The 27,861-nt window shown below is 41.4% G+C and overlaps 1 protein-coding gene across 12 annotated transcripts in view; it reads left to right on the forward strand.

Moving 5' to 3' along the window:
• Window positions 1-1,868: 1,868 nt before the first annotated feature.
• LOC115368159 (endonuclease V) overlaps window positions 1,869-27,861 on the forward strand; it is a 98,915-nt gene continuing 72,922 nt past the window's right edge. For 7 of the 12 annotated variants that reach the window (XR_003928993.1, XR_003928992.1, XR_003928991.1 and 4 more), the window contains exons 1-8: window positions 1,869-2,014; window positions 2,698-2,787; window positions 3,289-3,460; window positions 6,871-7,005; window positions 9,578-9,617; window positions 10,159-10,271; window positions 18,505-18,573; window positions 19,340-19,468. Coding sequence is in view for 3 of the 12 variants with exons in the window: in XM_030064163.1 (XP_029920023.1) it covers window positions 1,971-2,014; window positions 2,698-2,787; window positions 3,289-3,460; window positions 6,871-7,005; window positions 9,578-9,617; window positions 10,159-10,271; window positions 18,505-18,573; window positions 19,340-19,468 (792 nt within the window). In the remaining 9 variants the exon portion in view is untranslated. The remainder of the gene's footprint in view (window positions 2,015-2,697; window positions 2,788-3,288; window positions 3,461-6,870; window positions 7,006-9,577; window positions 9,618-10,158; window positions 10,272-18,504; window positions 18,574-19,339; window positions 19,469-27,861) is intronic. The other 5 variants (XR_003928996.1, XR_003928998.1, XR_003928997.1 and 2 more) reach the window with 2 other exon arrangements.

Here is a 27,861-nt window from a genome sequence, read left to right on the forward strand (position 1 = left end):
TTGGCCTGTTGTAAAATGGTGTATTTGTGCAGACTTGCATAATTGGGTTTGACTGAAAAGCTGAGATTCTTGTGGATTCCGTGGGCCACATTTTATTCATTTGTGATGATGTTAGCCCCCATAGTAGCCAGTTGATTGCAGTGAGACCATTTTTCAAAACTTGACGTCATTGCATAAAATGACCTATTGTGACCTCCAGGATAATCATAGCCTCATGAAACTTTACAACCACAAACTAGAGACTGGGGGCATTTAGAGAATGTATAGTGTTTCAGGTATAATGACAATAAGGTTGAGTTTCTGGGCAGTTTCCATAACAGAATGCTCACCATCCAACCGCTGGAAAATGCAGTTCCTACAGATATCTCCAAATGTCAAAAGTTTTGACACCAAATCAAAGCATGAATTTTTCTATCATCTTCCTCAAGGTCTTAGTGTATAAAATATGGTATTTAGGAGAGAGTTTTGACAATTTTTGTCAATTCTTGTGTGGTCAAAAATGGTCAGATTTTCACCAAATCTGTATAACAAATGGTATCAACCCAAAAATTGCTGCAACAACTGATGAGACATAGATGTGCATGGTAATGGCCATCATATACACAACACATTTTCCAAATTTGAATAGGCACTTAAAAAACAATGTTTAGGCTATTATAGATTTCTGAGTAGAAAAACTTGAATCACATTGCCAAGCTGCATCTCAAAATTTACTTTAGGTTCTAAGCTTTCAAATCATGTATACCACTTACTGTTGACCTTTTATCTCCCCCTGAAAATCCCTTGCTCCTGCATGAGACCATGCATCATGTGTCAGTCTCTCCTCTGTCTTGACACTGAACCCCGCCAGCCTCCATCAGTGCCCTTTCTGTGCTGGGTGCATCACTGGGTAGTGCCTCATCTAGCTAGTCTCATCTTAACCACGTTCTCTTTCAGTCCACATTTGGATTTGTTCCTGCGAAATCTCTCTGACTCTCTACATTCTCCATGGAAATCTGTGCGCCACCTGCAGAGTCTGCGCAGAGGTATGCACCTTCTCACGTCAGGTTTCCCTTTGTACGTACTAATGCTCAGCATCATTTTTATGCGTACACACCCTTGAACATACCACCCCAGCTGTATTTCTGTCATGTGCCTGTTTGCTCATCCTGCTTGTCCATCTCCCTGTGCCCGATGACCCTCCTTGCCTCAGTTTGCTATCCTCCTCATCCTCTGCTTTTCCCCCTCCATAGCTCCCTATGCCTGAGAGCTGGTACGCATTCCCATGTCATGTTTCTCCATTTCACATCATCTTTCCAGAGTCACTACATACTGTGTTATATTTATTGTCAGGGCACGCATATATATCTACAAGTAATGTAATGATTTCCATTTCTTTTCCTGTCACTGTGAAGCTTGATCTTTTCTATGACTATTATATCCACTGCAGCTATGAATGTGTGCACTTCTTCAACCACTTAAACTATATTCAGATGCTAATACTGCAGTTACTTTAATTATCAAATCAACTGCTTACTAATCTTGCAACTACTGCTAATAGTACAACAACTAGAATGACTGATGCTTTCACCAAACTACATTGCATCTGCTATTACTGCTGCTGATATAACATAAATGAACACCAGCACCAGTACTGATTTCTGCAGAACACTGCTTAGCAAATAAACGTATTAAACTTCAAGGAATTAAATGCTGGAGACAAATACACTGGTGATAATGAATTCATTAGAATTGTTAGAAGTAGCAGAAGTAGTGTTGTACAGTATAGCAGCATTTTATGTAGTGTAAGTTCCCATGGAGGCCACTAGATGGCAGTATACACCATCATAACGCTATGCTAGAGTCACACGCAGTGACGTCAGTCTGTAAACACGGAAGACAGTGAGCCCCAAACCTCCTCACATTATCGTCCTCTGACAGTGACATTCCTCTCTGAAAAGCCTTTTCCACCGGGCTGACACTGTGTCCAAATGTCCGCCTTTGCCGAAGAGGATGTGGTGAAGCGATGGGAAAGGTTAGAGGGCTGCTGTCTTCTCTGTATTTCATACTTTACCGCTCTGTGAAGCGACGCCCACACACGCACGTAACACGCCAGTCCAAACTGGAGTCATCACTCAAGGGCTCCCAGATTTACTCAGTGTGTCCGTTGACATTTCGTCCCTAATGAAGCCATGTGTAAATGTTTTTATTGGTAAATACAATTAAAAACAAGACTTGACGGTTGTTCGTAATGTCGGTATGGATAGACATATGTTGAAACAGCGAAAATTTTTAACTATTTCTCATGTTTTATGGAGCCCCTTCAGACCCTCCTGGGGGCTCCTGGATCCACTTCAATTGCAGCAGCTTTAGACACACAGTCTTCCATTTTTTTTTCACCTAGTGCCCATTCATATCAGGTACCCCTGAGGGCCAAACACCACTCAAGTCATATGAACTTATTTTTACAGTCCCTTTATTATAACTCACTGTCATGAAGTAGGTTTCTGCTAAAAGCAAACAATAAGAGTGCTACATAAGACACTGGCAGATGCTGACACATTCTGTCTCCCTCTGCTGACTAACTCTCTGCCAGCAGCTCTGGAGCAGTGCCACCAGCAGCACCAGCCATTGATTTGTGAGTGTGTTGTGAAAAGGCCACTGATAACGCCATGAGTCCATATTATGTCCTTATCCCCCCTGCTGTCTCCCCAGCAGATTTGTCTCTGGCTCTGGAGCTATAAAAGTGCAGCTGGAAATTGGAAAGAGGGGCGGGTCAGCGTGGGTTGGCATGCAGAGCCTTGATAGGTCAGAGGTTAAGTTTCAGACTGGGAAAGCTTTTGCATCCATCAGTGCACAGACTGTGTCTCAATCTCTTGTGCTAAATTGGAGTAGACTACATGGTAGAAATGCTAGTCACTGGGCTGGATTCTAGCATCACAGCGTTGGAAACAGCTTTGGTAAATGATAATGGGTGTATAATGTTTCTATGGTTACCCTAACACTGATTTTCAAAGTGTCCCTGAAAGGCTTCCAGGGTGAGAATTAGTTTAATTTTGCTATAATTTCACATTCTTGAAACTGTTACAAAAAATGCATGCATTAATCTCACCTGTGTTTATCCATTTCTCACTGCATGACATCTAGGCTAAACAATTTAATTCAAATAAGTGTTTACATGAAAAAATCACTACAAATGGGGGTCTGTGGCTGTTTCGGTGTCAGCTTGGGGGTATGGAACATGAACATTTTGAAAACCCAGCATGAGCAGATAGAAAAATCCTGTGTTGCTGCTGTGTCCCGGTGCAGTGAGCAGGCCAGTCTGAGGCAGCAGGTGGTGGAGGAGGATACAGAGGAGTGGCAGAGGAGCCTCAACTTCTCCGGCCTGGAGAGAGTCGGCGGGGTGGATCTTTCCTTCATCAAGGGGGATGACGTCAACGCCTGCGCCCAGCTCGTGGTGCTCAGCTACCCTGACCTGGAGGTGAGCTGTAATTTTTGGTCCAAATCATCATTGTTACCAGGAATTATCTGTGGCCTTGTAAATCTCTACCAGCGCCTGATAGGAATGCAGCTGTAGTGGCTGAACATCTCTCCACCTATACAAGTGTCCTGTGCAGCTCCACATCATCCCTCATGTCGCTTTCAATTATAGAAGCTTGGATCTGACAAATAATAACATCACATTTTCACAAAACAGACAATTAAGACAGCAAATTGAAGCAAATTACCTCTTTACCAAAAACATCTGGTGCCAAAGTAATACATCACAATGGAAAGTGCAATAATAATCACACTGTTTGTCATTTGTTGTTTTGGCCAGAGACTGAGGGTTTTTAGCTTTCATAGCTGAAGTATCTTGTGATGCTTGCTGCTTGCTCATAGCACCTAATCCTAAAATGAATAAACCAAGATAGGGTTTCTTTTCTGAAAATGTGCTTTTATTGTAAATAACCTGTGCCCGTGCATGACTCACATGTAAGGGGTGTGGTGCATTGGTTTTATTTTCTAAATGACCAAACCCCAACCTGGGCAAGTGATTGTCGAGTCAATAATATTGATCAACAGTCCCATAAAGCAATGGGATATATTTTGGTCATTTTGTACATCAGCGTGATAAATGTCATACTTACTACTTATTAGTCCTGCTGTGGACTATTGAATACTGTGAAATAAATCATGTATCTCCAGTGACTTCATCACTTCCAATTTGCTAGTTTTTATGCGTACAGAAACCTGGCTACATGAGGGAGACACTATTCCATTGACTGAAATTATTTATGCTTTCACCAAGGCTTTTTAGTTGCGATGGTACAGAAAAGTAGCAGAGGTGATTTCAAATGCTCTCTTACTCTCTGCTATTTGAAACTCCCTATTTAACAGTAAGACTCTTTGGCTATGTGTATTAATACATAGTGAGTTCTTTCATCATTTTTTGGAGCTACTGCTTTTGATTGTGTCAAATTATATTGTTGTTCCTTTAAAAACAAGAAAAAAAAAATGCCTGCCATGCCAGACATAATGTAGAGAAGGCACGTGCAGTTGGAAGCCTGACAAACAACATGTATTGAATAACTCCATGAAGGACTTAGAAAGGACCTTTGAGATATCAAGATATGGTTCAGGATGCAAAAGTAATTTATTTTTCTCACCTTATCACGAAAAAAACATCATAACTAAAGAATATTACTGATTCAATTGTATTAACACCTCTCCTGAAAAATGTGAAGATTTTTTTTTTTTTTGATAAGAAAGTAAGCTAAAGGATATTTAATCTTATCCATGCCAGAGCCAAACAGTGAAAGGAAACTATAGTCAAAGAAAGGAAGCAATTTTAGGACAGTACAGATGATGTTTAGTAGCAAATACAGCCAAAGGTCATGTCTTATTAAACTGCTTTTGTTAAAGGGACCTTGACAGCCCCAATTTTAATTCCATTTATTTGTAGTGCAGCCATGGAGAAACATTCCCTGTTCTTTCTATTGGTCTGAATCCTATCACAGGCTGCTGGCACATACTGCAGCATAACCCATCATAATTAATAACATTTGTCAGTTGATATATAAACAAATTCCATAACAACATATAACAATCAAACACTTTACCACAGGCTTACATTCAAGGTTTCTTCTTTACCCAAGGAAGATGTATTCACACTGAAATGAGAGGGTTTTTAATTAATTAATTTACTGTGTTAGAATGCACAAGCATCCAGCAACATGCAAAATCCAGACCTCTGCAGGAGCTGTGAATTTTCCCCTCAGGGAATCAGCTGAGAATTTCTTGGTGATTCTGTTTGTACAGAGCCGCGCTCCAAACAGAAGGTAGATGATGTGGCCTGTTGTTAGTAAATAACTGTCAACAGCAACATGAAATCAGATACAGTACACAAATATGCCATGACGCATTTTAAAAACAACGTATGAGTCCTCAAAATTCTGTACTATACAGTCTCCGTATTACTTTTCCTGCCCAGCCTGCAGCAGCAACATTTTATCACAGTTGTACTGGCTAGGAACATGAAGGTCACCTCTAGCACAAATATGACATTGACCTCGACTAAATGGAAGGTGGCATTTTCTATCATTCAGACTGCAGACGTGTAGAGCTCCTTTGTGTCTCGGTGAAAACTCTGTCCATTAAACATTCCTGTCTCAACACTCTGTGGGTCAGCCTCTGTGCAGAATGAGGAGCTTACGCATGTTAGCCTTGTGGCAGCCTTTGTGGAGCTCTTCCTATAAGCCTTGTAGGAACTGAAGATACAAAAGGTCAACATGCATGACATACTTAAACCATCATGGCAGTGTTGTGCAAAGCAGAACTCTGCTCACCAACATGCCTCTGAGCTAGACGAGAGCAATAAGGGAGAACGCAGGATCTACTCAGTCAAAGACCGTAAGAACATAATGGCAAATCCCTGATCTCCAGAACTCTGATCAAACCACTGAATCCTGAACTGAGGTTTAAGAGGCTTGTTTTGGCAGCAGCCTCTATGTACAAAGCTTGGTATAAAAGTCAAAAGCAAAGTCAAAGGGAATTATAATTCTGAACCAATGAGTCGATTAATCGATCAGCCAATTAACAGAAAATTAATCGATGATACTTATTGATAACTGATTAATTGTTTTTGGTCATTTAGTAAGCAAAAGTACCAAACATACAAAGAGTAAAAATAGATTTATATCATTACTAGAAAAAGCAAACAAACCACTTCTGCGCACATGCAACTTCTGTATGCCAGTAGAACATCCCACATCATGTTCCAGATGTAAGGAATGAAATATGTTTTGCCATTTCCTCTAGAAGTTAAAACTGAGCAGATGATCATGGTGAGGGACCAAGACAGATGTAATTCTCCAGCGCTCCAGTGAGCAAAATGATTGACAGGGACTCTAAAAAAAAAAAAAAAAAAAAAAAAGTGCGAAAACAATACAGGCCTCTGCTGTGGTAGCGCCATGTTGTACTTTGCAGTCACAAAGCTTTTCATCAGATCATTATTATTTTCACACAATGATTCCTTTTTGTAAAGTCTACGACTCACATCTAAGTGTGCCTTACATTTTGCAATCATTTAAGCTGACCTGCTGCACCTTTGCACAGCTTGTGTGTGTGTGTGTGTGTGTGTGTGTGTGTACGCATCGACACAGCACTATAGCAGGACCATAGACACAGACATAGACAAACCCCCTGCTTTTATTTACATTTTGGCGTTTACCTGACAGTGAGCTTGTAGTACATCGCTCATACAGGAAACATGGTGGGTGATGGACAAACCGGTTGACACAGGGGTTGAACCTACAGCCTTTCCATTGCTGGACAGTCTCTAAACATTCGGCTATCCTTGTGGTAGTAATAAAAAATTAACCAGTGTTTTTTTACTCCCCACCATGCCAGGTGCTGTATGAGGACAGTCAGATGGTGACCCTGACTGCCCCCTACATTGCGGGCTTCCTGGCCTTCAGAGAGACCCCCTGCCTCCTGGATGCCCTGCAGCGGCTGGAGAAGAGCCAGCCCGCACTTCTGCCTCAGGTCAACGTCTGAACACACACATCCATACACACAAAATAGCACAACTAGATCACGGCACTCTGTTCTGATTTGTCACAATTATGCATTGTTCTCTCAATAAACATGGACACCCATTAAAACTGTCTGACTGTAGATACGGAATGGCAGAAAAGTTTACTTTTTGCAGGTAGAAGTAGACCCAAGAGTTTAGTTTTTGTCAAGCAAAGGGATGACAAGGAGAATATTGGACAGCATCACTTCATGACAGGCTTATAACACTTGAGTATGATCTCAAGACAACTGCCTCAGAGTTGTGTTGGCCTTGTGTCTGTTTTTGATTTGGAACTGTCTTGGTCTCAGCCACTATTTTTGATGTTGACTCGACTTTTTTCATGTCTGTCTAAAACTTTTCAAAGGTATGCTTTTCGCCACCTGGTCATCTTTCATTTATTTTCTCCCCAGCACAACAAACAGTTCACGGGATTACGTGCGTGTCTTGACATGTCAGTAAATTTTGTATTAGTTGGATTGTGAATGGTGTAGTCCTGCAGGTTAGTATGGACGAAGATTGTAAAAATATCTTTTAATATAAATGATTTTTTGAATGAAATAACCAGCACTGCTTAGTTGATATTACTGGGCCTGTTCAGATGCTCCAAACCTTTCTCATCTGCTACTCTATGCAGGTCAAATTACACTTTGAATCATTTGCAGATACTGTTTGACACAAGTCGTCCACTCTCCCTCCACCACCATGTGTCTTGATATGTCATCTCTCATCTGTCATCTCCCGCTCACCCGTGTTAGTCACAGCCCACGCACACAACTCCCACTCTGCTGCCCTGCCACCGCACTTACACACATGCACAAACATACACACACATGCACACACACACACACACACACACACACACACACTCGGAGATTTATTGCTGACATTTAGCCCTGGACAGACCCAGTTGCTGCTCTCTTTATCTGTGATCTTTCAAATGATTTCCCAGTGACGTATGATTCACAGCAGAAATGTGCCTGCTGAATCACCTTTGGCAGCAAGAAATCATTGGGGAGTCGGCAGTGTTACAACGTCAGTCCCAACATTCCTCTCTTACAAACTCCAACTCAGGCAGAAAAAACTCCATATATCCAATACACACCGTGAGGTAGAAAACATGAGACTGACTTTTTTCGACTTTTACATATTTGACTGTAAAATAGCACCAATAGACATTTCTCACAGCAGCCATTTTGAAATGAAATAGCAGGTAAACACAGGTGTTACAAATTATATTAATCAAGTGAACAAGCATGAACAACACCAGGACCTTGGTTCCGTTAGACTTAGACAGGATGGAGCCTTCGTTGACATTGTTAGTGACACCTGTGTTTACCTGCTATTTCATGTCAGAATGGCTGCTGTGAAAAAAGGTCTATTGATAAATTCATAATGCTAACAGAAATTCAAAGGAGAATGACCAAAATAAACATAAGCATATCAAATGAATTATGGATGATCAGCCTTGGCCATGACAGGCATGCACCTCGTGTTCACGGCAGATAATGAGACTTGACTGAATAGATGATTCTGACTTTGGTTCATTCTAGACAGTTTGTATTCGAAAAACTATGACTTTTTAAAAACACACTAATCAAAAATGCTTATTGTGGTATTTGTCTGTCACCTGATGAAATCACAATCGGACCCTGATTTGGTGTGTGTCCGTTCACAGTGGCCTAACTTACAAATGAAGACTCTGCTTTCCAACTTTAGTGGGAAGGTTGGTCATGATATAAAGGTTGTTCAAGGAACAACATATAAACTTCTCACGCTGGTTGAGCCATACCCATGTTCACTGAAGCCACACCCACTTCGTTTTTATCCAAAGATGGCCTTGTGGTGGTGTTGGTTGCTTGATATACAGCCACGCCCACTTCTGGTTGTGCTCTTTATAGCAGATTGTGGATCACAGGTGTTAGGTCTGCTGAGTTTTGTTCATTCATTTGTTGGTTTATCTGTTCATCTCATACCACATTAAGTGATTGTGATAGGCTTTTTATATCCAGCAGCCTCACATGGCACTAATCAGTTTTCACCATTGGTGTTAAAACTGGAAACAGTCTTTCTAACAATCTGAATTTCACAGTGAGTATCAGCTGGTGAACCCAACACAGGAGAACACAGGAGAAAATGTTGAAAGATGAAGGTTGTTTATAAAGGGTGATGGAGAGGCTGGCTGGTGGGAGAGGATGGGGAGTGGTGTGGCTTATGAGTAAAGCAGGCTCGTGACTGAAGAGTGTAGCACGTGAGACGAGGAGAGGTCCAGGGGCTGGAGGTAGGCAGGTGTAGCAGAGTATTCACATTGGACTGTCAGCCTGAGAGGAACTGTATGTGGGTGGCCGTTGGTGTGAAAGGGTCCACACAGGTAAGTTAACCCCATGACATGACCCTGAACAAGTGGATGTTCGCTGAGAATTGCCTCCCACACAGGCGGGACCTGGATCAGTGTCCTGCATTATTCCTGGGTTGAGTGTGAAAGGGGCACAGGTCAATTTTTAGGTTAATGCATTTCTTATGTTGCTATTGTCTGTCCTGCAGGTGGTGTTGGTAGATGGGAATGGCCTCTTCCACTACAGAGGTCAGTCTGGCCACTCCGTGCTCATTTGCTCTCACCCAGATGATACTTGTGCATTCCTAAAATCACAAAGGCTGTAGTCCTGTCTCACTCTCAAAGAGGCCATGAATCCAGATTCCTGCGTTGTCTGAGGCCAAGATGGCATTTTTCATGCTCACAGTGACTATTGTCCTCTTACTCCAGGATGCATTAACTGCCAAGTCTTGATGCACATTTGCAATCAGATCTTCAAAACTAGATGAAAGCAGTGGGGTTTGCATTGTGTTTGGAATCACACACAGTCTGGGTGCAGCCAAACCACATGTTGGCAGTGTTATGAGATATTTAGAGAGGGCATGAAAAAATGATACGTGTAGCCTCAATCCTATATTTTTATTCTTTCTTATTAGTCCATTTATTTAGAAAAAAGTTGCTTGGCCAGATTTTTTTTATTGTATGTTAATTACTCACATCATATCCTATCAGCACATCACACAATACTGCACTATTGAGAAAAAATTCATGTTGGTGTGGATTTGTGATAATTGTTATTGTAACTTTCTAGAGTTTGGCCTGGCATGTCATCTCGGTGTCCTGTCAGGGCTGCCTTGTGTGGGTGTGGCCAAGAATCTGCTGCAGGTGCAAGGTGTGGCCAAGGACAACGAGCACCAATCACAGGTGAGAGCATCAGCTTTTCAAATTAAACTACCCCTTATGCTGCATTCAGGTGGACCTTGTAAATTTATTAAATTGGAAAAATCACATGGTTAACTTGTATTTACCAGGCAACATATGTCGTTCATTGTTACAATCATGGATATAATGATTGTAATTGTTATTATATTATGATAATTGGGTAATATTTACCACTGACTTGGTAAACATGTTGTCCACATGAGTCCAGGTGATTCGTCACAACTTCTAAACTCAGAATTGGCCCAGGTTCACCACTTGTATTTATGACTCTATTGACTGTTTAAATTTCCAACTTTACAAGCTGACAAGGTCATCCCACAAACACCATTAATCACAGCGTTCTCCAGACTTGCTGAAGCTGTGCACATGCTCTTTTCCCATCTTTGTTGCAAATGTTTTCCTTTCTGACTTGCTCCGGCCTCAGGAACAAACCCATGGTGAAGAAACCTTTGTCAAAAGAATGAAGTACTGCTTCACCTTTTCATGTGTTCCTCTTGCTGTATTCAAATGTTGCTTTTTGTGATAGAGCTGCCAACCTCGACTAGAGTAGTAGCAGCAGATTAATGGAATTGCTTAAATAGTTTTGAGAGTCTAATCATTCTCTGCAGTGGTTATTGTGTAGTGTATTCAAAAAAAGTGAAGAGAATGTCAGAGGGACAAAGTAAAGGGCAGAATTCTCAGCTGCTTGTGTGTGGGTTAGGGTGTGTATGTGTGCGCGTTTACAAACACTTTTGTATCAATGTGTAGGTGCATGTGAATGTGAGTGTGTGTGTGTGTGTGTGTGTGTGTGTGTGTGTGTTTGTATGCTATTTTGACAGTCCGACTTTTGTTACAAGCCAAGGCCTCCCTGTGTAGCTAATGCTAATGTGAGTTTTTGAATACAAATCAAGCTTGGAACAAATACCTATTAGTCAAAGTATACCTATGGGAAGGCAAAATTTGGATTTCATTAATATGCAAATGTTCACTTTGTTTCAGTCTGGAGCCTTGGTGACCTGTTGGGGAAGGGAACAAAAACAAGTTAAAGTTAAATCTGCCTAATGACCAGGCGTCTGGCTGCCGTCTAAAACGGGTGGATAAGCAGAGTAATTCCAGGTGTTTCTTATTTAGCAGGATTTGGAGGTGAGGTGAGGCTCTGGGATCTACTGGTTGAGCTTCTCTGTTGTGAGTGGTCAGACATTTCACTCTTCACTGACAAAGATTTCTTTAGTCCTCACTGAGGATTAGAAAATTGCTCTGGTGCTGGACTGAGTGGCTACCGAACTTTTCACTTTTAGATACAGCAGACAGAGGAACTCAGCAGAATCAAATTATTAGTCCGATGTTGCTATGTTAAAGCACTAGAGCATTTGACATTATGTTATATTTGGCAAATGGTCTAATTCAGAGTGACTTAGAGTCAGTCAACAGCAGAATAAACTTAAATTCTGTGACTGGTAGCATTACAAACAAACGTAGTAGAGTGAATGAGGGTCATGGCCATCAATAACTCAAAATGCGGAGTTGCATTTAAAAATGGTCTGTCTTGACTGGGGAAAAATTATACTCAGAAGTCAATTGTCAATATTTAGACAGTACAGATGGCTCTGTAATCAAAAATATAACTATCTAGTAAGGGAATGTCTTAGATTACTTTAAATATAACCCATAATGTGATTTACAGTACCTCTATGCTAGTGATTATTTTGTCATCATTTTTTCAAATGGCGGATAGTTCGTTTTGGAATAGGACTTCAGAGATTTCTAAAATGTCAGATATCCCATTTCTGAGAAGGATCTTTGTATCTGAGCTGCCTGCCTCATGTTTGATTTGTGTGTTTTCCCTGGCTGGATTTATGCACAGACATTTATTTCTGTTTGCATAGCTGCTGTTTATGTAGGATTAGAGATGCATAGCATTCACACTTTTTTTTTTTTTGTTAATGTTGTAAATGGTCCGTCACCACCACTGGAAGTGTGATGATCGGACCCTCGGTGTATCTGCGGGTCATTTACACCTGGATTTTATGAATTTACCCAATTATAGTCCGATCATCCAAGATGGATGGTTAATCTCAGGTATGAATGAGGTCTCCTCACAAGTCTTCAGTCCATGTGACTTGAATGTTTTTGGAACATGGAAGGAAGCCAGAACAAACTCACACAAACGTGGCAAGAACATGCAGGAGCGTCCTCAGAACAGACCACAACGACTGAGACTCAAACCTGTCTGTTTTCTTTGTCTTGCTGTGAGGCATCATTTCTGACAGCTGGGCCAGTGTGCTGCCCGTGAGGAAAATCTTGTCATTTAACCAAGCTGATGTGTCTGGTCCAACCATCGAAGAAAAGTGTGTCTCATAACGCTGATGACAACAGCTCCCAAAAGTTTCTGCGGGAAGTGGCATGGATGGTTTGTAGCAATGAACTTGTAATTCAGTTAGCAGACAATAAACGCTATAGTTACCACCCCCCAAATCCTCATGTAGTAGCATAATATGCTAACTTAATATATGTATCCATCTCCCTCACTTAGTGGCTTTGGCGCCAAAAGATGATTGGTCTCTGCAGTCGGGAGAAATCCTCCATGGAATCTCACATCGATGCTGATACGATCTGTGTTCCAAAAGCTTGTGGCTTAGACATGATGGCCTGAGGTATCCGGTAACATAAGCATTGTAGACACATCAAGTCTCATTATGCTCTGGTTATTATCTTATTTCCCTTTCATTTTGACATAATTGCTGCTCTCCAGGGAGTCTTATGTAATCTGTGTGCAGGCATGAGCAGGTGACACCACCAGCCAGCAGCGGCTTGAATGTTTGGTGGGAAATTAGTTTTGTACTAATCTGTGCAACACGCGCCATATCAGACTCCCTACCAGATTTCGGGAGATTAGCCATGTTGAAACGAGCTTAGCCGTCACCTGATAGCTTTACAGACCGCCAACATCCACCTTCTGATGTGAGTGAGAGTTTGAAAATATACTGCCAGCAGTCTTTCAAAAACTAGTATGCAATATGAAAAGACTCTCTGAAGGTTAAAAAGAGAGCTTCTTCAATGTTGCTTTTTTTAGGGAGCATGTAAAAGATGTTGCCATGGTGATGACAAAATGAACCTTTTCCAAATGTGTGTATGACCTCTGGGAGTGGGACACACAAGTCTGAAGGTGTGTGTAGAATATGTATTGTTGTGCAGGAGGGCAGATCATTGGTGGGTCTCACAGCATCAAAAAAGTTTTGTATGCTTGGAAAGTACATACATGTGTGTGGCAAGGTGGCCTTGGTGGTGTTTTTTTGGTAGTGATATTGTCTCATATCCATAATGTCACAGATATGATCCCTGCAAGACACACAAGCTCTACCATCTCAATCACTGTAGTCTGGATTGGAATGCCAGCTAAATGTGTAAAAAATGTAAATGTAATGGGAGGAAGAACGAGATGTGGATGAATGACAGGCTGTGTGTATTTGTATGTGTCTGCCTCAGGCCTGAACAGTGATAAAAAGGATGAAAGAGGTAAAAAAACAAAAACAAACAAACAAAAAACCCTTCCAGGGGCCCGTTGCACAAAAGTAGGATTAAGACATCCGGGATAAGTGAGTGAGCCGAGCTCAACGAATCCAAAACACGAGCGTCCAGGCTCAATTGGTTGCACAAAGGCCAAGCCAGGATCAACAGACACGGATTCATCAAGCCAGCTGAAACCTATCCTGGATCAGTGCGCGCACGCGGCTTCCTCAGTAGACTCCGCCATCGATCACAGATCCACCGATTCACCATGGCAGCGAGAGCAGCGTATTTCTCCCCCTCTGAGGTAGAAATCCTTACGGAGGCTTACGAGGAGGTGAAAGATCAAATAAAAAAGAAGGGCAGCATGGCCACTGTTATCAAACAACGAGAGAAAGCGTGGAAAAGTACTGCAGACCGCCTGAATGCGTAAGTAGTGTGCAAATACACACTCACTGTTCCGCTGAAACCATCACAATTACAATCCAAATAGTTAATTAACATCTCCGAAAACGTAGGTGTCCTCTGATTATTAATCAGTTGAAATTGTAAGTGAAATTTACTGCAGATGTGAGTGAAATTGTGTAAATGTAACTCCTTCAGACTGTATAACAATTTGATAAATAGATGAGCTCACTGACTGAATTGAATTTCACTTTAGGATAAATAAAGTTATCCTTATATTTGCCCCTCATGCTCCTTTGCATGCACACCAAGATAAAATCCCCCTCAGGTGCCCATGAGGCGGGTTTTGTGAATAGGAAATCGTTTCACAGCATTATGTTCAGGTGAACATGACTTTTTGATATTGTCAGTTAATGAACACTGTACACTGCTTGTGATGTCAGTTGATTGGTTTAATAGTCTTCATCTTATAATTTCAGATGGTCTGCAATGCTGACTGTCTGATCAGCAATGTTGTGGCAAAGTGGCCTGGCTCAGTCCATGACTCCCGAGTCTTTCAGACCTCTGGAATCTATCAGCACCTATCACAAGGTGAGCCACACAACCTCTATTAATAACCACTTTTTACATCATGGCTGTGTTAAGAATGTCACTCTATTTATGAGGTTGTGATGACGAGATTTTGTATTGACAGGTGAATTCTCTGGTGTGTTGCTGGGGGACAGGGGGTATGCCTGCCAGCCGTTTCTCCTGACACCACAGACGCCCAGGGAGCACAGCAGGCCTGCAGTCCTGCCCATGCCAGGACAAGGGCCAGGACTGAAATGACCTTTGGCCTCCTGAAGGCACGCTTTTCACTGTCCTCAGGACTTAAGGGTCAGGACTTTGAGGGGACGTGACATCACTGTGGCCTGTGCTGTCCTCCAAAGTGTGGCCTGCCTGAGGAAGGAGAGGGCCCCCAGAGTGCCATCACACAGACTGGGACAATCCTGCATCTTCCCTGATGACGACAGTGGTCGGCTGCTCAGGGACCAATATGTGTTAAATTATTTTAGTTAACATGCATGCTTTAAATTTAAGTTAAATTTGTCCTGCAGTGGCAGAGATGCATGCTGTGAATTTCAGTTAAATATGGCCTGCATTGGCAGAGGAATTAAAAAAAAAAATGCTTAAATGTATTTAAACTGATTTGGCCTCTTATGTCGTTTGTGCTGTATACTGTCTGTATACAAGCTTGCTACTGCATCCATTCATTTGTCTGTTCATTTGTTGTGTATGGATTTGTCCTGCATTTATTTCAGTGTGCACACATGCAGGGTGTATTACATACAGACCTTTGAATGTGTCTTTATTCTTGTATTGTATAATATGCTTTGATTCTGTGCTTTCTATCATGTAGAGTCACTGTGTGAAGGAGCTGATTGTTTACCTGCTTTGATTTATCCTTATTCAATAAAGGAATGTCATGTTACTCTTTGATGTGTATTTATATTTATATGGGATGTGTATTTTATAGTCTATGGGAAACTGTAAATTATCTAATATTGCAACATCTAAAATCATCATTTATCATCAAATTAATGATCACAAATGTTTAAATTACAGGGGGTCTAGTTTCGACACTTTCCTAAAATAATCGCCTAAGTCTTTTTTTTTTTTTTTTTTTGTCAAAAATGAGTTTTTTGCCTAAATCATCTCCTCTTGATGCTGGCCACCTCTGGTGAAATCACCAGCATCAGAACAGGTCATGCCATTCTACCCCTGAAGTATAACTGCCTAAATCACTTGTGTGCAAAAACTGTGACTTTGGTAGTTTTATTTTTGCCTAAGGCAAAAAAAACAAAAAAAACAAACAAAAAAACAAAACAAAAAAACGTTTTTAGGCTATTTTAAGCGTTTCAAGATGGCAGCGGTATCAAGAAGAAAGAAAATTTTCTCTGCCAGTGAAGTTATTTCAATGATCCAGGGCTCATCCTCAATTGGTAAGTGATGAGGTTTAGTATAACATTGGCATATAACATATTACAATTGCCTAAGTCAACAAAGGCATGTTCAGAAATTTGCCTAAGTCATTTATTTCTGTTATGTTACATAATTGACTGACATTGTTTTTAGTATGTCAGTAGTCATCTTTTTTTATATAACATTTTTGAGTGAAATTATCAATAAATATCATAGTTAATTTTTGGTGAATTTTTTTGTGTCTCTTGAAAAACCGGAAAAAATGACTTAGGCGATTATTTTAGGAATGTGACGATGTGATAACAATGCGTAGCGGGCAGTGGAATAACGTTTAGTTTCCGTTTGTGGTGACTGTTGACTGAGATAAGGGATAAGATTAAATAAATCCTGGAACTTAGCCTGGTCTGGAGCAGGCTAGCTCCACAGAATATATCTCCATGGTAACTTATATCAAAACATATCCTGCTATCCACTATCCTACTTTTGTGCAACCGGATCAAGGATAAATTAATCCAGGATAACCAAGATATCCCGGCTTAATCCCTTATCCTAGTTTTGTGCAACAGGCCTCTGTTTGTCCTTGATACACTTGGTACAAGGTTGTCGTTACTTCTTGCTCCCTGCTTTCTGTCCCCTCCCCCCAAAAAAGCATGTACTCATTTTCTCCATTGTTCATTCACCTTAGAGCAGGGGTGTCAAACTCGTGCCATGGAGGGCCAAGAGGCTGCAGGTTTTCATTCCAACCAACAACTCCACCAGGTGATTTCACTGATCACCCTACCTCGAAACAGAGAGGCGGGACTAATCAGTGAAATCACCTGGTGGAGTTGTTGGTTGGAATGAAAACCTGCAGCCTCTTGGCCCTCCATGGCACGAGTTTGACACCCCTGCCTTAGAGCATCTCTCCCTCTGAGGCTCTCCACCTCTTTCTCCTTCTCACTGTTTCTCTCTCACACAGCCTCTCTCTCTTTCCTTCTCTCTCTCTCTCTCTCTGTCAGTGTCTTTGTCTCTCTCTCTTTTGCAGATTACCTGGCCTTAAGTCAAACTAGTGTGTTATTGATCACTTTGCTCTGTCTTTCTGTCTTCTCCTGCTCTGGCTCCAGTGCTACACTTGCTACACGGGAGCCAAAGCTCTCGCTCACTGACACACACACACACACACACACACAGACACATGCACACGCACACTCAGTGTTGGCCTCATCCCAGCCAGGACCCGAGGCCCTGCGTGGCTCCTCCTGTCTCCCTGCTGGCTCCTTTGCTGTAATCAGTCATAGTAGAGTAGACACCCCATCCATCACGGAGGCTAAGCTCCCTTCATCGCCTTGGCCCGTAACCCACAGCACACCTGTCAACAGCAGCCCACATCAGCGCAACTGACTTTGCATCGTCTCTTTGACTATGGAGAGGAAAAAGTTTCGTTTCTGCAGAAGAAATTGTAATTCAGATATTGTCTCAAGTTCATCATTCACCATGTCAAAAATATGACGCATCCATGGAGGGCTCATAGTCCGCAAGGTTTCATTCAGGCCAAAGACTGCGCCGGGTGATTTCATTGATTCCTCCTCTCCGGCTGAACCTGCAACTTGAGTTGTTTACTTTGTTTCACTCACTAACATTAAGCAGCTCCTGCTGATATTGACTGGTCATGTTTTGCCTCAGGAATGCAGAAATAATACATGTGGCATTTAAAGTGATCTTTTGGATTCTTACCCATACAGTGGTACTGAAAATTTGTTTTGAAGGATGCACAAATTTTCAGCTTTGAATTCACACTGTCACTTTAAGTTGAATAAAATGAAATAAAAGACTCTGTTGCTGCCAGTCAAAAATCAGGTGTTCTCTGTAATGAAGCATGCATGCATGAAGAGAATGAAAAAGTGTGAAACTGAGCAAGATCTTTTTGTATAAAATTGGGGGCATATTTCTTCATCTATATAGAGTTGCAAGGTTATAGATAGTCTAAGTAGAATGAGGCCTTTGAAGTGCCTTTGTCCAGAATCACAAGATGTCTCTGAGTTACAAGGGAGACACATGTATGACAGCAGGGAGGAATAGAGAGGAACACACTCAGGCCTAAAAGAAGTTCATAAGGTCAAACACACGATAATGAACACACATAGCACTTGGTCTTTGAAATGACAGATATATGGTTATGATTTTTCTCCACACTTTTAAACAGTATTACAATTTGTTCTCATTTTGAAGCATAAATCTTGAAAATATATATGAAAGGAGAGAAGTGGGAGGGATGAAAAGAGAGTCCTAAGTCTCCACGGCAGGTTAATATTCAATTTGCTTCAATTCAGTGCTATTTATTTTGCCATGCTGTAGATGTTTGACTGTTTCTTCTCCTCCACAGATAGCTGCTCTCCAGAAAGGAGGAGACAGCTTCCCACTCACAGCTGCCTCAGGCAAAGTACTCGGCAAGGTATGATTGAGGACAGACATGAAAAATCTAAAACAGATATTAAAAAGGTGCAGTGTAGATGCTTCTGACCTTCTGAGAGCCTCCACCCCTCTTAAGTTGCCCATCACCCTCACTGACTCTTTCAAATGTCTTACCACGCACATAAACATTACAGTCGTATGCACAATCAGCACCGATCACATCATCACAGAAACACCTCGACAGACGTTCCCTCCTCAGACAGCTCCAAAAATTCACCCCAAACATGACGCTTCAAACACAGCCTCTCTCCTCTGAACTGCAGTGGTGTAGAGTTTGAGAAGTTCAGCTCCGTGCTCTGAAATTATATTTTTACTCTTAAATATTCAATCCGTGGGGTCCTCGGGCTTAATGAGGGGGTTTTGGTTGTTGTTTTGGATTCTTCATAGATTAACCATTAACTCTGCCAAAGCTGGCACAAATTGACAGTTAAAAGAACCACCAGAAATTCAAACCCTTAGCCCAAATGAAGTAGTTAAAATCTTTGCAACTGTCGGGGTAACTTCTAATACATGGCTTCGCTTTCTGTAGGTGCTCTTCCAATTTTAAGCCTAATTTTCAGAAACCTTTAAAAACCTTTATGCCAGTCGTCCCCACCTCCTTTCTCTCTCCACTGTTCTCTCCCATTAATGCCTTAAAAATAATCACTTTTTTTTTTTAAACAACAAACATTTTTTCAATAATTGTTAAAAAGATAAACAAGGAAAAAAATAGAAAGTCAAAGCATCTCTCTCTCTTTCCCCCCTAGGCCTTGCGTAGCTCAGACAGCAGCTCTAAGCCGGTGTATGTATCTGTCGGTCACAAGATCAGTCTGGACACAGCTGTGCGCCTCACACACTCCTGCTGCCGCTACCGGGTCCCCGAGCCCATCAGACAGGTACACAAACACACACACACACATACACACAAGCAGACAGACGCACACATAAAGAGCCTGTAGTAAGTGCATCAGTATTCAGTCCTGTTTATCTTTGGTGCCTTTTTTTGGTATTAGAACTTGAATTTAGCCTTGGTTCTTTTATTATGTGAAATAACATGAAAGCACGTTTGTTTTTGTTCGAAATTAAGTGAAAATGAACAGCTGAAATGCTTTGTGTCAGTGAGTCTTGTCAGTCAGCAGCCAGTGCAGTGCAGTGTTTCACAGATGTGGACTGTATGACAGATCCGCCAGAAGGAAGCCACTCCTGTGAAAAATCCTCATGACAGCAGCTCGGAGTTTGGAGGACTGAGTGCCAGAGACTTTAGACTGGTGCGATGATTTATGTAGTGATGATTTATTTAGTATTATTCCTGAATACTGTCTTCATTATCCACCAAGATTTGAGAGTCCCTAAAAATCAAAAACTGTAATTCAATTAAATTTCGATATTAATCTGCCAGTGAAATTGCTCACTATCCACTGTATAGCCCTCTATATAGTGTATCAGCCATTTTGATGTAGTGTCCGAATTCTTAGCCATAAATTTCATTCACTGTATACGCCGCTAGAAAATACCCACAATGCACCATCATTTCTTACCAAAGAAGAAGAACAGTTTTCACGGGACAACAGTACCATACATAAATGATAGGGACATTTTTACTGACTAAAATTTATCAGCTGGAATTGCAGTGGCAGCAAATGTACATTTCCTTGGTGGCAGGTTTAGGTTCAGCCTACACATCAGTGGAACAGAGCCTTAATTAATGTCATTAGCAATACCTGTGTTTACCTGCTGCTGTTTAGTGTCAGACAGACTGTTGTGAAAATGGTCAACTGGATGTAGCCCTCCTGATATAATGTTAGCTTGGTATAATATTCCTCAGTAAAATGGTCGATTTATAACCAGAAACAGCGCAAAATTGGCTTGCCATGTGTACGAGCTAACAGCTGCTGTGACTACCACTGCGTTCCAAATCTCATACTTATACTTTTTACTTTTAGTATGTACTGCAGCTGCCCTTACAAAGTATGTAGTTTAGTATTAAATATGCATGCAAATGCATACTATTGGGACACACTACATACATCGTCCCTGAAGTCCGACTCTCTCGCTCACTTCTGCCGCCGTCCGTAGCGGCAAATTTGAATGTTGTTGTCAAAATGCCGGTGGTGTTTCATACTGCGCTGCCGTCTGTCATATTTCTGATCTTCTGTCTTCCTGTCGCTTCTGCTGTCACTGAGCGAGTTTTGTGCGATATGTGCGTTTTGTTGTCGTCCGTATGTGGGCGTGGCTTGTGCACGCAACTCAGTCAGTGCGACGTAACGTCCGCTGCGCAAAGGATCGTGGGTCAGAATGGCCAGAGCAGCATGCTGAAATCCATACTGCGAAATCTGACCGGATGTAGTAGAACATCCTGGTACTCTTGGCATACTGCATCTGACATACTATGTATTGGGACATACTAAATCTTTTTTTCTCCTACTAAATAGTATGGTAGTATGAGTATTGGAACGCAGGGTACCTTTTGCTGAGCCTGGTGGAGGATAACAGCTGCAGCTGAAGAGTCAATCAAATGGGAACAGCACCAATAAAAACTGAGGTAGTGGTCTGGTTGAATCTCTACAGTTTCACGTGTAATCCCTCGCAAAAACAATCATTTGACTCAGGAGAGATCAAGCGATTGGCCTCTCTTCATAGAACGGACTTCAGATTCTCAGTTTCATGATCTTTTCTTCACCCAGTGATGGCAGTAACAACATTTTAAATCCAAATTATGTGTTTTAGTTTAGTGTCCTTTTAAGAACAAGAAGGTGAAAGTTCTTGCATGGATTATGTACTCTGAAAATGTGTGGAATGACTTGAAAGCCATGAACAGAAACAAAGGTGTTTCTGCAGAGATTTGACAGATTATTGGTCGAATGGTCATTTAAATTATATGTTTTCAATTATACACATTTCTACTTTGCCATCATGGTGTAATTTGAGTACATTGTTGACAAAAACAATCTCAATCTATAATTGAATTCAGGCTGTAACACAGTCAAGTGGATTGAATGGCACGGTAGACCCAGAAGCAGAAACAGACACACTTATACATAACCTCTGTGTCATGTTGTGTGTTTGTCTGCCAAATGATCACTTGCCCACTTAACTGCAGAGCTGGAGTCATATAACTAAAGCCCACAGAGAGCCCTTCACAAAGAGTTAAGTGTGGTTATAATGGGACTGGAAAAAAACTGTTCAGCTATTAGATCTGTTTCCAAAAACAAATCGACCCCAAGGGAGGGAGAGAACACTGTGCTGTCATTTCCTGAATGATTTTGTTTGTGTTTTTTTGCTTTGTCAGTGACTCTTAACCTCATGAAGCGCTTCAGACAACAAGCTGAATTGAATTGTTGCTCAGATATGGTGGTAAAAAAAACCCTCATCTGTTAAGAAGCTAGTTTCTTATACTGTCTCTATGTTAGAAAGTCATTTTGTCTCATATCCAGTCCTAAAATGTTATTTTCCTTCAAACAATTGAAAAAATCTGCCATTGGGATGAGATTTTTCCTGAAACAAGTGGCGCTGCATTGGAAACAAATGGGATTATCTCATGCCATGGCAGATTTTTTCACTTGTTTTAAGAAAAACAAGATTTTAAGACCATGAATATTACTGAATATGAGGTTAAATGACTTAAGATGGAGATTTTTTTTATACTACCCTTTTGGAGTTTCAAAGCTTTCACTAGCTGTTCTCATTCACAAGAATCGGATTTCTTCAGCTTAGTGGGTGTTTTGTTCTTGGCTGTTAACTGGTCTTAAAAAGGTCTTAATTTTGTCTTGTCTAAACAGAATTAAAAAACAACCCCCCTCTCCTTTGGGGTTTGGGTGAGGGAGATTTACTTGAACTAATCTCTCTTGCTCACCTCAGCCTCTTTCTTTCTGCCACCAGGCTGTGCTGTGCTCCTACCCTTCAGCAACCTGCACTGCACCTAGAGTACATACATACACACATGCTCACACACATCTCACAATCAGTTGTTTTTTTTTTTTTTTTTTTTTTTTTGCCAGAGGAGCTGCAGCAGCGGCTAACTCATCCCCTCCTGTGTGTATGTTCATTTCATCATGGCACTGGGCTGATGCGTTTAGCTGGCAGGGGGTGCAGCAGTAGTAGGGATTGAATCTGGACATCAGAGAGAACCAGGGGCCCACTTGGCTACCTCTGTCCAATCTCTGGCTTCTCCTTCTATCTTGTGTTCTCTCTCTCTTTCTGTCCAACTCCTTCTCTCTCTCTCCATCTTCCACATTCTCTTTTTTCTCTCAGCCTCTCACTTTTGCCTGGTATTCTCTGTTTTTGTCTCCCCACAGGCATTTTCTGTTCCCTTTATCGCTACCGTCATGGAAAAACCCCGTCAACTCGAGTCCCGGTGATTGTCATGTTCTCAGTCAAACTGAACGTTTACTTGGGCTTTTCTGGGAAGAGTGAGATTCATGTCCCTCTGGCCTGTGAAACCTCATTCAAAAAACAGTCAGTCTGAAAAGGAGATGTAAAGTTGACTTTTGGAATTTTGAAAAAAATCAAAAACAATACAGCTGTATGCACAGAGTGTATTCTTCCCCTTTCCTCAGACAGTCATCCAGGCTGACTGTTTACAAGATTTGTGGTTGTTGGCTTGAGCTCAAACACATGCACACACTCACACACACACACACACACACACACACACACACACACACACACACACACACATAACAGCCACTAACACACTCAGAGGCACACATATATGCACATGTGTGCTGTTACACACACACACACACACACACTCAGTCACAGTCGCTTTGCTCCAGCAGCTGCAGGTTGTCAGGTTGTCTTTTGCAGAGCTGTGAGTTGTGGTTTGCTTGTGTCTAATAGTGGTTCACCACGGAGACCCAAAAGAGGAGCAGCGGGCTTGGGGTTGATAAGGGCACAGTGAGCGTTATGTATTCAGCATAGAAACAAATTGTGAGTGTTTATTATAATGGCATCTGTGAGGGCACAGGAGTAGCAAGTTGAGTATCAGATATGGTATTAATTTATCGGGTCAGACTGTGGTACAGATACTGATACTGGATATCAGGCCAGTACTACACAAAACTGAACTTTGGTAGAGAGTTGTGTTGTTTATTTACCTGGGTGTGATATGAGTCGACATTAGTGGCTCCATGCTTCCCTGGGCTGCTAATCCACAATACTGTGTTTGTATCTCCCCATTCACCTCCATAGCACAAAATAGCTCCCAGAATAACACTTTTAGCACAAAACTGAATGCCAACAAAGTGGATTATGCCAATATTAAAAAACAAGACCCAGTACCAATTTTTAAGGATTTTCTTGTTGTTTTCCTATTTGAATTGGAAAGTACATCTGACAGGTAGCATCTGCAGCGAACTTCTGGATAACAGCCTTTCCCCCACTGGCCAGATGTTGCGTAGACGCAAAAAGCATGCATACACCATTTCCCGCACATAAAGTGGTGTGTATAAAAACAGAATGTGCAGTGAGAATGTGCACACTTCACACATTTTTTAGGCTATGCATCCATATGTTCATCTAGAGCAATCTGAGGGTGATGCAATGAGGTGGAGATGAAATATAAAGTGAGCATCCATCCATGCAGCTGGTAAATATGTTTTATATATGTTTATCAATTCACTACATTTTATATTTAACAGTTCAATTACATATGCTACCAATATATTTATAAGTCAGGCACTATGCACAGTAGAAATTCCATTCAATTTTCCAAATGCTCAGACATGCTCATCAAATGTCCCTCTCATATTCTCATAATGATGACATGTATGGTTTATGAGTAATGAAATACAGGGAAATCAATGAAGCCCCATCCACTCCCATTGTATTTATAAGTCAGCAAATGTGTACAGTAGGCTCAGTATCGAACATGCTCGTAATCCTCAGTGACAGAGATTTATAAATCAGAACTATGTATATGCACAACTTTAGAAATCTGACCCAAAAAATATGTACGCATATTTCTGGCTTTGTGCATTCACACAGCTTTAGTTGTTTTATGCATTGGGTCCTGGGAAGAACCAATCTTACACACATAATTTAAATTAAATAAGTAAAAAAGGGTGCCCAAACTTGTTGTTTTTCTTATTGGCATAATCTACTTTGTTCATGTTTGCTTATGTGCTAGAAGTGTTGTTCAGTCAGGACCACGCTAGTCAAAGAAAACTTTGTTGCCATCTACAGCAGGTAATATTTCATAGTATAGCTCTGTTCTTGGACCTCCCAGCCCTACATGTGCATATATGGACAGCCCATAGGCAGGGAGAGCAGCAAAGATCCCCATAGGGTACAGAACAGAGCAGGCAACAATGACAATAGCAACAACATTGATTGTCAAAGAGGAGCTGGGCTGTAGGCAGAGGCTTGCAGAGGAAGCAGCAACGGTAGGTAGGCTAAAAAAGGCGCCAATTATATGCATAGAAAGGGATCAGCTGAGCCATCAGTGAGTGTAGGCTGGCATTGAGATCAGCTGCTGTCAGCTGGTGTGAGCTGAATTCAATTTTTTGGGCCTGTTTTGCCTTGCTTTTATGGGATTTTCCAGGTACCTAGTATAGGCTCTACTTTTCCTCAGCTCTATTTGCTTCACTTTTCTGGATTTGGTTTTCTATTGCTTATAGTACCCCCTCACAACGAAGCCTGCAAATTGTGGGCATGTTGACTAATTTTTCCTCCCTTCTCTACACAAGTGTCCAGCAGACCAGCTCAAAATTGGCTGCCTCACATGAACAAAATTAATGTAGCTAAGAGATTAGTTGAAAAAAATATTTTTTTTTACTTGGTTAGATTATCAACTATGACAAAAATATTGTGAGTCTTTCTTTGGTATTTCCTGGTTGTAAGCAGTGATCGGCAGGGCTTCACTACTGGTGGAGCTCCGCTGTTCAATTTTTCTCTGAGCAGTCAGTGGTCTGCGGCATTTCACATCACATTTCATAATCTGCCCAGCTTGCTTTAAAGCTGGACTGATGTTGTTCCAAATAGTGTCTGGTACCAGATACTATCTCAAACTTTTGCCAAACCTAAAAAAGTGGGTAGAGCAGAGACAAGTAGAGTAAGCAGAATGAAATGGAAAAGGGGCTTCCACAGAGCAACTAATGAGGATATTTCACCACCATGTGGACTCACATCACGGAGTGCTGGGGTGTCTAGTTACTTATTAGTAGTTATTTGGGGTAACTATACAACTACAATTAGCAAAGCTAATTCAGCCAGGAACCTTTTTGTCTTCTCACTGGCAAGCTTTTCATAATTCACCATTGTCTCTCTCGCTAAATTCAGCTCCTTTTCAATGACATATCAGCTGTGTTTGTTTACGTTATTGCTTTAACCCCCCTCCTCCCCATCTCCACCCGCTTACATCTGTTTTTATGTTCTATAGGGAGATTGTACACATCCCTGCAAAATCTACATATGTTCAGTAGTGATTTATGAAATCACATATGTGTACAGCAGCTAACATAAAAATAGATCTAGTTTGCCAAAGTCAAACTTATTGTCATGCCACATCATTTTCTATTTGTGAGTTGTCCTGGCTGAAGAATTTTTGGAATGATAAAATTCATTATGAAGCACTAGGTGTGTACTGAAACTGGTATCAAAAGTATTACTGATACAGAACCATTAGATGAGTTCCCAATATTGACAGTGAATCTGTGAGTCATGTGTTAAATGTCAGACATCAAAGCAAAGCAAAGCACATAGGGGAACGCTACAGTAGATCTCTCCTATGGTAATGCTGCATTGGATTTCAATAGTTTTTGTCTTTGCCTAGATCTGCCTCCAAACTTTGAGTTAAGTCTGTATTTTAAGTAGAAATATAGATCGGATCTTTGCTTGATATCAGGTGTTGCTCAAAGCTTAATACTTAGCAATCAGCACTGGCAGAGAAAAAGTGATAACACTGAGACAGAGCAGGCTTTTCACTCCCCAAGGCCATGTGTGCATACTGTAGCTCTTTACTCATACTTTTCATGTCCTCCTCTCTGCTTTGTTTCCATTTACCTTCATTTCTGCCCTTCTCTCTTCCGTCTGATGTGTTGCTCTCACCTCCCGTCATGATAGAAAAGGAAAATATTTTCCACAGCTTGAGAAAGGCGAGGGGTAAAAGATGAAAGGAAAGGATGACATCATGGTTGGATTCTGCAGTGATGGGCTGATGTGTGAATGCACCGCAGTTGAATGCGTGCACATACACACACACACACACATGCACCAAGGCTAATTCACACCCCCTCTCAGCCTTGCTCTAGCATGCCATTAAATTCTCACACTCCTCTGGTAGTCCACACTTCTCTTGATAGAGTTTTAGAGAATATGTAACAGGAAGTAAAAGGCAGCTAGTCACCAGCCTCAAACCTCAAAACCTACTCTTTTTTGGATCAGGTCACTGTGACTCATGTACATATAATGAGGAAATGATAGGTATAGATCATGGGATTAGGAAGAGGGTAAGTCTCAGCAGAGCAGGGAACTGCTGCAGTAGCACCCAGAACACACACCACCAGTGAGAGTCTGATGCTAGTAAAAACACAAATTAGAGGGTTAATTACCTTGGCTGGAATTTTTAAACATTTGGGCGGGTTTGTTTCATTGTGTCTAATCAAGTAATGTTTCCACACTGGGAAGTAGTCCATAATTCTGTGGTGCTGTAGTTGCCAAAGCTGACCACAGGCTTGACTTGATGCTAGTGCTACACGACCGCTTGACTTGCATATCCTAAATGCCACTGAAGTGCTGGGAACAAGCTACAATAAAATGGCAGCAGGAACACAAAGATAGCCACTGCAGTCATATATAAATATATATTGTATCATAACCTTTATCTATCTGGGGACCATCGACTGAGCATGCTTGCTCTTTTCCTGCACAGACCTGCTCCACACTGACACATCTCCATACATTTCCACCAGGGAGCTGCCCTGGTCCTCTGCTGTCTGCCACTTAGCAGCTCACACACACACACACACACACACACACACACGCCCTAACTTGCATAACAAATCCATATACACAGTACAGACAAGTGGCATAGTGTACACTCCACCTCTTTGTTTCCACCCATGATCAGATATTGTGGAAGAGACTATGGATTGACCTGTGTCTGTCCATCGCATGGTGCTGCTGGCCTGTTTTGGATGAAACTTGGAGGAATGGTGGATTTTGACATATTTTCATTATAAACTTGATTTCCCCTCGAGCACCACCAGGCCAACAGAGCTCTAAGCTTCACGCAGAATATCTTGGATACTGCTGGGTCAAATCTGATGAGTGATGCATTTTTATTTTGAAC

The sequence above is a fragment of the Myripristis murdjan genome, chromosome 1 (genome assembly GCF_902150065.1).
Source record: "Myripristis murdjan chromosome 1, fMyrMur1.1, whole genome shotgun sequence".
In the NCBI taxonomy this organism is placed as follows: Eukaryota; Metazoa; Chordata; class Actinopteri; order Holocentriformes; family Holocentridae; genus Myripristis; species Myripristis murdjan.